The 12,474-nt window shown below is 35.2% G+C and overlaps 1 protein-coding gene across 1 annotated transcript in view; it reads right to left on the reverse strand.

The window, feature by feature from the left end:
• Nucleotides 1-12,474, reverse strand: part of plekhh2 (pleckstrin homology domain containing, family H (with MyTH4 domain) member 2) — a 108,523-nt gene that overhangs the window by 65,598 nt on the left and 30,451 nt on the right. Inside the window, 1 exon segment of the mRNA XM_030156922.1 lies at nt 1,455-1,517. Coding sequence (XP_030012782.1) covers nt 1,455-1,517 — 63 coding nt within the window.

Raw genomic sequence — 12,474 nt, forward strand, 5'->3', positions numbered from 1 at the left:
ATTACCATTTTTAATTGTATATACCTAATATTTGGAACCAATATTCACTTTTAAAGTCTTTGAAAAGGTTCGTTAAGCATCTTTGTGTTATTTATGCAATGAATTATATACATTTTTTAAATCGGATTATATATTTTTTTGTGTGTTTTCTGGCCTTTTGTGTTGATATAGTAGGTTAAAATGAAAAAAAATAATAGCAGTTTATATAAATGAAGTTGTGCTGAAAAAAAAGATACTAAACATGGGTATAATAAACATGTCTTTATATAGTATACAAAGGCAAGATCAAAAGGACCGAAAAACAGCCAAAACAGGCTCAGACCCCTAAGGGTTAATACTTGAATGTTTCTGCCAACAGAAAGTACACTGTGCCAATTATTTTATTTGGTTTTGTTGTTGTTGTTTTTTTCCAAAATACAACTTGGTTAACCCTTTCATGCATGAATTATCAGAACCTTAATCAAGGTTTTTTTCTGAGTGTTTTTATTCCTCTTTAGGCATGAAAAAAAGAATGTGATTTATTTATTTATTTATTTTTAAATGAACCTATTTTTCATGAAGTTACAAAAATGTCAACTCAGCTGAACACCATGCGTTTAATTTTTGAAGCAAAGAAACATGTATTTACTGACATACTGTGTGAAAACTATGAAATAAAAACATTTTTTTCCTCCTGAGACCCAGCAATGCATTTTTGACAGTTTCACTTAAAAAATGCTGTCCATTGTAAAGGACATTCCATTAAAATAAATAAATTAAACAAACAAACAAAAAAAAATAATAATAATTTAAAAAAATGTATCTGAAAAAAAAAACAACAACAAAAAACTGTTGCATTATGCGGTTTCCAATCAAGACAATTGTTTAATGGAAAAAAGCTAAAAGTTTTCACTTTCCTGGGTCTAAGGAGGTTATTGCTGCTAATCTGATGTTTTCTCACATTTGAACATACTATAATACTAGTTATTACTCACTCAGATAATATGCAAAAAAAAAACAAAAACTAAAAACAAGAAAAACTCTGTTAATTACAGTCTAATTTCAATTAGCAATTGATTTAGATAAAAGAACAGGAAAGTTACAGTAATGGTATGAATGCTGGTGTATGAGATGATGCATAAGCAGATATATAAGCTGATATGGAACTAAAACAACAAAATCCATGAATATACAAGAGAACAGCTGTAGAATAACTGTCCACTGGAGTGACCACTATGCATGAAAAGGTTAAATTATTTCAGTGTGTGTATATGTACTTTTTGAACATTTTGAGCACAATTTCAACAATACCGCGATAAAAATGATAACTGTGATAATTTTGGTCACAATAACCATGATATGAAATTTTCATATCACTACATCCCTACCCCATATATATATATATATATATGAACAGACACACAACAACTCATACACCAGCTGTACGTGAATAGACATTTCTGTTTGATTTTTACCTGCTGATGTGCACTGAAGGCCCGTTTTTCTGCATCGATTACCTGAGTCTCCAATAGTTGAATCTGAAAAGAAAAAAACTTTTTTTTTTAAACTGCATCACATAAACACAAAAAAACACACTCCAAATTAATCCGACCCAAAACGAGCTCTCTTTAGCAGTATGTCTGCATGCACATGGAGGTGAAATATCAACTCCACTTGAGTCTGAAGCCAAACACAACAGCACCAAATAAAGACAAAGACAGAGCTGCATGCTACAGATGTAATAAGACCAGTCAAGATAACGCTGCAGGGCTGGAAAACAGCAGATGCCTTTCAACATTTTTCATTTTCTGCGACTCAAAAGAATGTTTCCAATCAGCATCAGGATACTGGGAGCTGACAGATGCATTAGACTGTTCTTTAAAGCTCATTTCTATTCCAAGGACTGCAATATAGGTCAAAGTTACAACAGTTATTTTCAGTGTCTCATCAATAGAGAATATTAAATTATTATCAGATATGAAAGAAAAAGTACATTTGAGAAGCAGCAAGTTGCAAAATTTGGCTTTTATTTAGCAAAGACACACAGGTATAATCGTGAGGCGAGACCATTACCTCTGCAACACTTAATAATTACAAATTTTCGCAAATTTAACAATAAACTGTTACCATCCTTTAAACTGGCAAATATATGTGATGACATAATTAAAAAAAAACAAAAAAAAACAAAAACTTGTCTCATACATTTGACTGCAGTACAGTTTTTGATCTAGAAATAAGGACTAGACTTTACCTTTCTATATCTATTTTTCACTGTAGACATTTTGGATTACTTCAGCAGGAAAAACACAGGTGATCACTATAACTTTAATGATGGATTTGTTCCCTTTATTTGCCCTGGATGATGCCAGTGCAGCCAAAACCCTGCAAATGACGCATCAAGAATGTTTCCAATCAGCATCAGGATACTGGGAGCTGACAGATGCATTAGACTGTTCATTAAAGCTCATTTATTTTCCACGGAATGCAATATAGGTCAAAGTTACAACAGTTATTTTCAGTGTATTTATGCACAATTTCAATCATCAATAGAAGATATTTAACTTATTATCAGATATGAAGGAAAAAGTACATTTGAGAAGCTGCAAGTTGCAAAATTTGGCTTTTATTTAGCAAAGACACACAGCTACAATTGTGAAGAAAGGTCATTACCACTGCAACTCTTGGATGTGAGGTCTTAATAATTAGAAATTTTCGCAAATTTCACAACAAACTGTGTCCATCCTTTAGACTGGCAAATATCATAAGTGATGGCATAATTTAAATAAATAAATAAATAAAATACTTGTCTCATACATTTGACTGTAGTACAGTTTTTGATCCAGAAATAAGGACTAGACTTTACCTTTCTATATCCATTTTTCACTGTAGACATTTTGGATTTGGACATTTTAGTGACTGCTATTCTATTAATGATGGATCTGTTCCCTTTATTTGCTCTGGATGATGCCAGTGCAGCCAAAACCCTGCAAATGACGCATCAAGAATGTTTCCAATCAGCATCAGGATACTGGGAGCTGACAGATGCTTTAGACTGTTCATTAAAGCTCATTTATTTTCCACGGAATGCAATATAGGTCAAAGTTACAACAGTTATTTTCAGTGTATTTATGCACAATTTCAATCATCAATAGAGGATATTTAACTTATTATCAGATATGAAGGAAAAAGTACATTTGAGAAGCTGCAAGTTGCAAAAGTTGGCTTTTATTTGGAAAAGACACACAGCTACAATCGTGAAGAAAGACCATTACCACTGCAACTCTTGGATGTGAAGTCTTAATAATTAGAAATGTTCGCAAATTTCACAACAAACTGTGTCCATCCTTTAGACCGGCAAATATCATAAGTGATGGCATAATTTAAATAAATAAATAAATAAAATACTTGTCTCTTACATTTGATTTCAGTACAGTTTTTGATCCAGAAATAAGGACTAGACTTTACCTTTCTATATCCATTTTTCACTGTAGACATTTTGGATTACCTCAGCAGGAAAAACACAGGTAATCACTATAACTTTAATGATGGATCTGTTCCCTTTATTTGCCCTGGATGATGCCAGTGCAGCCAAAACCCTGCAAATGACGCATCAAGAATGTTTCCAATCAGCATCAGGATACTGGGAGCTGACAGATGCTTTAGACTGTTCATTAAAGCTCATTTATTTTCCACAGAATGCAATATAGGTCAAAGTTACAACAGTTATTTTCAGTGTATTTATGCACAATTTCAGTCATCAATAGAGGATATAATAGAGGATAACTTATTATTAGAGATGAAGGAAAAAGTACATTTGAGAAGCTGCAAGTTGCAAAATTTGGCTTTTATCTGGCAATAATTTTATTCCCAAACAAGAGGTGCTGGGAACATCAAACCCCGCCCCTCACATGTATTGTAGCTTACTGTGGCATCGATCCAGCTGATGTCATCATATCTATGTGTGTGCTGATGCCTCTATATATGTGCTAGAGTTGCACAACATATCATTTAAGCATCATCATCGTGATGTACACTACCAGGCAAAAGTTTGGACTCACCTGGTTTTTCTTTATTTTTATGACTATTTTCATTGTAGATTCTCAGTGAAGGCATCAAAACTATGAATGAACACATATGGAATTATGTAGTTTAAGAAGGTGTGACAAAACTCAAAGCATGTTTTATATTTTAGATTCTTCAAAATAGCCACGTTTTGCTTTTATTACTGCTTTGTGCATTCTTGGCATTCTCTCGATGAGTTTCATGAGGTAATCACCTGAAATGTTTTCCAAAAGTCTGGAAGGAGTTCCAAATGATGCTGAGAACTTGTTGGCCATCTGTGGTCCATCTTATGTCATTTAAATAAGAAGGTGAGTCCAAACTTTTGCCTGGTAGTGTACATGTGCGCAATAGTCACATCGCAGGTCCTGCAGTGTAGGAGGCAAATGAACTCAACGTGTTCTCATCTATTTTCAAGGTATGTGACACACACTGCACACAGCGATCTACCAATCACAATCGTTCTTTATCAAATTGGAGTGAGTCGCTGGTAACAACATTGAACAACAAACAAGAGAAAATCACCGTAAACAAAGACTTGGTACCAAAAAGAAAAGCAACGTCAGTTATTCAAACACATGTTCTGTGTCGATAGTGTCTTGCACCTATTGTCACAACTAGAGGTGAGACGACTAATGTGTTTGACCATTTATGTGAGCACCACACAGCTATTATACACTCCTGAGCATTTTTTCATATCGCAATATACAGGGTGGGGAAGCAAAATTTACAATATTTTGAGGCAGGGATTGAAAGACAGTGTATGACCAATTTGTTTATTGAAAGTCATGAGAATTTATTTGCCACAAGAAAATTTCCATAATAGAAAATGTTTTTATTCTATGTGTCCTCCTTCTTTCTCAATAACTGCCTTCACACGCTTCCTGAAACTTGCGCAAGTGTTCAACAAATATTCGGGTGACAACTTCTCCCATTCTTCTTTAATAGTATCTTTAAGAAAGTCGACATTGCTGTGTGATGTTCTATTGGTAGCATGTTCTAAAACGCCCCATATAGCAGAATCCAGAGGGTTTAGATCTGGGCTAGAAGGCGGCCATAAACATGATTCCCAAAAATTGCTAAAGTTGGATTTGTTGCTGTTGTCAACAAGTGTTTTGGTGTTCTTGTGTAAGATTTTAACTTCAAATCATATTTTACTGCATTTCTAATGGTCTTGTTGTCTTCCTCAAGTTCAATTGCCATTGTTCTCATGGATTTGGTTGGATCTTTTAGGATTTTGGATTTGAGAGCTTTAATAAAAGCTTTGGTACGTTTTTTGTTGCTTCCTCTGCTTCCAGACTTTCTCGTAATAGTTTTGCTCATAGTCATTCTCTTCTTTCCATTATAAACAGTCTTTATGGACACTCCAACTATTTTTGAAATCTCCTTTGGTGTGACGAGTGCATTCAGCAAATCACACACTCTTTGACGTTTGCTTTCCTGATTACTCATATAGGCAAAAGTTTCTGAAAAGGTATGGATAATAGTGTTAGGTATGATTATGACATCAATATATGTTTGGTTTCAAAACAATTGACGTAGTGCCTGCTGAGAAAAAACAACTAAATGTTCATTGTAAATTTTGCTTCCCCACCTGTATATCGCAGGGTAAAAAAAAATCGCAATGTCAGTTTTTTCCAATATCACGCAGCCCTAATATGTACCAAGTTTGAAGTAAATTTAAACAAAATTGATGTTTTTATAGATGTGAAATTTCACCCATTATAAGTAAACGAGGGAAAAATTAATAAAAAATGTTTAACCTTGACCTACGTTTCCCAAAATGTAGTGACATTTATTCTTGGTCACTGGCAATCTATAAACCCAGTATGGTATGAATTCAACCAATAGTTTTGCTACTGAAGTGTTAACAAACAAACAAACAAACTGAACCAAAAACAATACCCCTCGCGTCCTCTTCGGGGGTTGGGGTAATTAACCCTTTCATGCATGAATTATGAGAACCTTAATCATGATTTCCCCCCCCCCGTTTTTATTCCCCTTTAGGCATGAAAAAAAAGTGTAGTTGACAGCTTTTTATGAACCTATTTTTCATTGAGCTGCAAAAATGTCCACTCAAATGGATACGATGTGTTTAATTTTTGAAGCAAAGAAACATGTATTTACTGATATACAGTGAAAACTATGAAATATAAACACTTTTAATGCTGCTAATCTGATGTTTTCTCATTTTTATACATACTCTAATACTAGTTATTACTCACTTCATGGAGATAATATACAAAAAACCCATTTTGTTAAAGAAAAAAATGATAATTACAGTCTAATAACAATTGATTTACACTGACACATGTTACTGCAGATCAGGTTTATCAAGAACAGCAAAGTTACAAATGCATAAGTGTCCACTGTGTTGGCTGATATGGAACTAAAACAACAACACCCATGAATATATAAGAGAACAGCTGGAGAATAACTGTCTACTGGAGCGACCACTGTGCATGAAAGGGTTAATCAAATCAGAGTTGAAGTTCAATAAGACCTTAATGAAAACATATATTAGATATAACTGCAATCAAATCCGCAAGCGCTAAGACTTTAAATGCAATGCTGTGAATAAAGTTATAAAGCTGGGTTCAATTCCAAAGTAAGAATGGCAGTTTGGTTTCTAAGAAATGCATCAATTTGATTTAGGAATTGATGAGGTGGTTTTATTTCCATAAAAACGCTGCATGTAGCACTTTTGAAAACTCATACAATGACAATAAGGTGTTAAACGTACGTACAAGCAGCTCTTTGTATGTTCAGATCAGAGCAGAGCTGGTAGGAGTGAGTTAAAACTAGCAAAAGGTCGTACAGCTTTCACACAAAGGCTACAGCCAAGGTGCACAAACACACACACACACACAGATGCAAACCCCAGTGGGAGATGGATCTGGAAGATGACGGACAACATTCCTCAGCTCAAAGTGGCGGAAGTGGCAGAAAAAACAGTGTCTTGTGAGGAATCTCGCTCAAATGTCAGCAGATTTATGGAGGAAAATATGTCGGAATGTGGATGGAAATTCTGTGTGTGGCAATTTTAAAGCCACTAAGGTCAGGATTTTTCACTACATGGGCACAAATACAGACATGGACAAATGAGATCAGATTAGAGGAAAGTCCAACAATTTAAATACAGGAACGGAAAAAACAGACTGCAGCTAATGAAGATAAGATAAGATAAGATAAGATAAATAGATAGATAGATAGATAGATAGATAGATAGATAGATAGATAGATAGATAGATAGATAGATAGATAGATAGATAGATAGATAGATAGATAGATAGATAGATAGAAAAAAATCTTGAATTAAGCCAAAAAAAAATCTTAAATTAAGTTAAAAAAAAAACTTCAATTAAGCAAAAAAAAAAAAATCTTCAATTAAGTAAAAAAAATCTTTAATTAAGCCAGAAAAAGTCTCAAATTTAGCAAAAAATCTTGAATTAAGCAAAAAAAAAAAATCTTCAATTAAGTTAAAAAAACATTCTTCAATTAAGCAAAAAAAAAAAAATCTTCAATTAAATAAAAAAAAATCTTCAATTAAGCCAAAAAAAAATCTAGAATTAACTTTTTTTTCCCTTTGTTTTAGTGCAAAAAATAACATTAAATTATGAAAATATTCACAATTACAAACTATCCTGTAACACTAAAATATGAATAACCTGAACAAATATGAACAACCTGAAATGTCTAAAGAAAATTAAGCACAATTTTAACACTTTTTCCGCCTGTTCCTCAGTGTTTATTGTCTTTGTAGATCTGATCCATAACGCACATGAACAAATGAGAAGTGGAGGCAGAATAGTGTTAACATTGCATTAAATTTTCTTATGTCTTTTAATTTATATTTCAGTTTTTTCAGGTTTTTTTTTTTGTTTGTTTGTTTTTGGTTTTTCGGGTAGTATATAAAAGTAAGAATTTTCATAATTTAATGGGGTTTTTTTACACTAAAACAAAGACAAAAATTTTGAGTTGTCATTATTTATAGGTTATTATGTTATCATTTTACTAGTCCGGCCCACTTCAGATCAAATTTAGCTGAATATGGCACCTGAACTAAAATGAGTTTGACACCCCTGCCCTAGACGATGCTAGTGCAGCCAAAACCCTGGAAGTGACGCATCAACATGGAATGCAGCATTTGTGAGTTAAAGTAATTACACCTGTGTATTATATGGGTCAAAATGTCTGCTATAACAAAAGCACCTCCCTTCAGCTACTGTACTTATAAGAGAAAAAAAATACGAAAACTGACTCATGGGCAACACAGTTATGTCATCCACTGATTCTATTACACACTGTAACCATTAGATTTGTTCCTACAACCATAATTGAATGAAGCTCAACACTTGACTGAGCACTGACAGCGGTATCAGGCTGCACTGTGTGTTTACAGCCGGTGGAAGACCGACGTGGCTCTTCTCCAGGTTTCCTTTGCTTCTGTTTAGCAGCAAAAAAGAAAGAAGAAGAAGAAGAAAGAAACGGACCCGGCTCAGCCCCAAAAGTAGCCCCACCCTGCCACCGCCACTCACTGTTTCCACTGAGAGCTGCATTCTGGACCAAAGTAGAAGCCAGTGGAAGAGGCCTCGGAGCCGCCACTTGTCATTTTAACCCTTTAACGGACAAGTGACTATTTTTAAGACAGTGACAGCAAGTTATAGTGAGTCAACAATCTCAGGTCCAATGTGGTCTACAGGGTCTGTAAGGTCCACCTCTGCATGAACAGTGAGTGTAACTGCTTTATTAGGTACCATGAAGTAATGGTACTAATGCACAGTTGCAGAAAAATTATTAGACCACTCTTATTTTCTTCAATTTTTTGTTCATTTTAATGCCCGGTACAACTACAGGTACATTTGTTTGGACAAATATAATGATAACAACAAAAATAGCTCATAAGAGTTTAATTTCAGAGCTGATATCTATCCATCCAATTCTTTTACTTACTGGGTCTCAGGAGGATATGGGATTATCCAAAACAAGGAGTTACTTTATATTGAAATAAATGTTGGAATGACAATTAAAGTTCGCTCTCTGATGGGACATTACAGTGTTTTGACCCTAATAATAATAATAACTAGAAGCACTCGGAGAGCGCAGACCTCCGCCAAGGCTGATCAGTGGCCCCCCCCCGTGGGCCCCCCCACGCCAAGGAGGTTATGTTTTTGCCAGGGTTTGTTTGTTTGTCTGTCTGTCTGTCTGTCTGTCTGTCTGTCCGTTAGTGTGCAACATAACTCAAAAAGTTATGGACAGATTTTGATGAAATTTTCAGGGTTTGTTGGAAATGGGCCCCCCCGTGGGCCCCCCCACCCCCGATCACCACCAAAATTTAATCATTTCTTCCTTATCCCATTTCCAACAAACCCTGAAAATTTCATCAAAATCTGTCCATAATTTTTTGAGTTATGTTGCACACTAACGGACAGACAAACAGACAAACAAACAAACCCTGGCAAAAACATAACCTCCTTGGCGGAGGTAATAATAATACATTTTATTTATATAGCACTTATTGCAGAAAGATTTCGCTAAGTGCTTTACAATAAAATCAGGAGTATAATACATTTACATTTATGCATTTGGCAGACGCTTTTTTCCAAAGCGACTTCCAGGGGAAAACCAATCAAATCACTCAATCAATCAAATTTTATTTATATAGCGCCAGATCACAACAAAAAGTTGTGAAATACATGGACGATTATATTTATTTCATTTACATTTTGGCCACTTCTTGTATTTTTTTTCTTTTTTTTTTTGCCACTTTAAGATAAGGAACCAAATATGGTAACTTCACTGACCATGATAAATCGCTTTCATATCAATCCGACATTGACAAAGACAAAAACGAAGGGAATTTTATCCATAATATTTCTATGTTTTAGTTAGTTTTGTAAGCACACAATACAGTTTCAGTTAGTTATAGTTTTTTTTTTTTTTTTTTTTAATTATAGTTTTTATTTATTTCAGTTCACGAAAATGTTTTTTCAATTCTAGTTTTCGTCATTTCATTAGTTTTCCTTTAACGATAATAACCTTGACACACACACACACACACACACACACACACACGGATAACCTCGACTGTTCACATTTACAATCCGATCAAAAGATTCACACACAAACACACATGCTCATTCTCTCGATATAGATCCTGCAGCGTACCACAAACGACAAACCGCATGTGCCTCTCTCAATAGCAGATATAGCATGTGGCAGAGAATAGCATGTTAATTACAGGGCATGTATACTGTAGGCTACAGCTGGAGACGACACACACACACACGCACACACACGCACACACACACACACACACACATACACCAGACATAACAACATGTAAAAACCCCCATAAACACACACGTCTGATGATGATGATATACTCCTGTGCATCAGACCATGCTCCTGAGTGTGTGTCTGTGTGTGTTTTGCTCATTCCGGCTGTTATATATATATATATATATATATATATATATATATATAGGGTGAATCCAGCCTGGGTGTGTGTGTGTGTGTGTGTGTGTGTGTGTGTCATTTCCTGTACGACTCAGCTGGCATGACCAATGAGAGGTTTAGGTTTAGATTGTGGTCGTTTTAAGAGGTACGTCTCATTTCCTGCTTTTTTTCTCCACATGTATCCATATGTCATATTCCTGCTGTAAGCCTGATAAAAACACATGCGCACACGTGACCTCTCCATGATTCCCCTTAGCCCCCGGACCGTCAGAACAAAGCTGTATCACCTCAGCAGTCAATTCCCCCGTTCAGATCCAAATTCCAGTTCAACTTCCATTCCTGGAATTCCACAACTGGCGCTCTGTGGCCAACCTCCCCCTGAACTCCATCCATCCCTCCCTCCCCCATCGCTGCATCCACAGCCAGACAGCCAGCTCACAAAGCCTCTTTCTGTAGCCGCCAGGGCCCGCAGAGCCAAGACCTGCCTTATGCACAGGTAGAGCGCTTTCACACAAAATATAGTAGATTAGAGTCAGGGTTTAGAGCGTTTAACCCATGAAGACCCAGTGCAAATGTTGTGGTACACTGTAAAAAAAAAAAAAAAAAAAAAAACAAACATAAAAAAAATGGTTTTATTCTGGCAGCAGGGGTGCTGAAAAAATACCAGAAAATAATGGAAAATAAGCATCTCATAAAAATACAGTTTTTTGCCTTAACTTTACATGAGATTTTGCTTCTTTTTTTTTTTTTTTTTTTTTTGACTTTTTAATGTTTAACCCTTTCATGCATACTGGTCACTACAGTGGACAGTTCTTCTCCAGCTGTTCTCTTATATACTCATGGGTTTTGTTGTTTTAGTTCCATATCAGCCAACACAGTGGACACTTATGCATACGTAACTTTGCTGTTCTTGATAAACCTGATCTGCAGTAACATTTTTGAGTGTAAATCAATTGTTATTAGACTGTAATTATCATTTTCTCTTTAACAAAATGGGTTTTTTGCATATTATCTCCATGGAGTAAGAACTAGTATTAGAGTATGTTTAAATATGAGAAAACATCAGATTAGCAGCATTAAAAGTGTTTATATTTCATAGTTTTCACTGTATATCAGTAAATACATGTTTCTTTGCTTCAAAAATTAAATGCATCGTATCCATTTGAGTGGACATTTTTGCAGCTCCATGAAAAATAGGCTCATAAAAAGCTGTCAATTACATTTTTTTCATGCCTAAAGAGGAATAAAAACAGAGGAGAAAAATCATGATTAAGGTTCTCATAATTCATGCATGAAAGGGTTAATAAAGAATATTTACATGTATTAAAACAATCAAATTACCTCTAAATATATATATATATATATAAACTAGAAGCACTCAGAGAGCGCAGACCTCCGCCAAGGCTGATCAGTGGCCCCCCCCGTGGGCCCCCCCACCCCCGATCACCACCAAAATTTAATCATTTCTTCCTTTTCCCATTTCCAACAAACCCTGAAAATTTCATCCAAATCTGTCCATAACTTTTTGAGTTATGTTGCACACTAACGGAGAGACAAACAAACAAACAAACAAACAAACAAACAGACAAACAAACCCTGGCAAAAACATAACCTCCTTGGCGGAGGTAATAATTTTCAATGAAACTAAGTTGTACAATCCACTGATAAAAACTGTATTTGGACAGTTTATCAGTGCTTATACATGTTATACATTCACAAAAATACATTTATTCAATATTTTTGTTGTGAAACCTCCCGTAATTACACAAGATATTTGTCAACTAGAAGCACTCGGAGAGCGCAGACCTCCGCCAAGGCTGATCAGTGGCCCCCCCCGTGGGCCCCCCCACCCCCGATCACCACCAAAATTTAATCATTTCTTCCTTGTCCCATTTCCAACAAACCCTGAAAATTTCATCCAAATCTGTCCATAACTTTTTGAGTTATGTTGCACACTAACGGAGAGACAAACAAACA

Source organism: Sphaeramia orbicularis, chromosome 15 (assembly GCF_902148855.1).
Source record: "Sphaeramia orbicularis chromosome 15, fSphaOr1.1, whole genome shotgun sequence".
Taxonomy (NCBI): Eukaryota; Metazoa; Chordata; class Actinopteri; order Kurtiformes; family Apogonidae; genus Sphaeramia; species Sphaeramia orbicularis.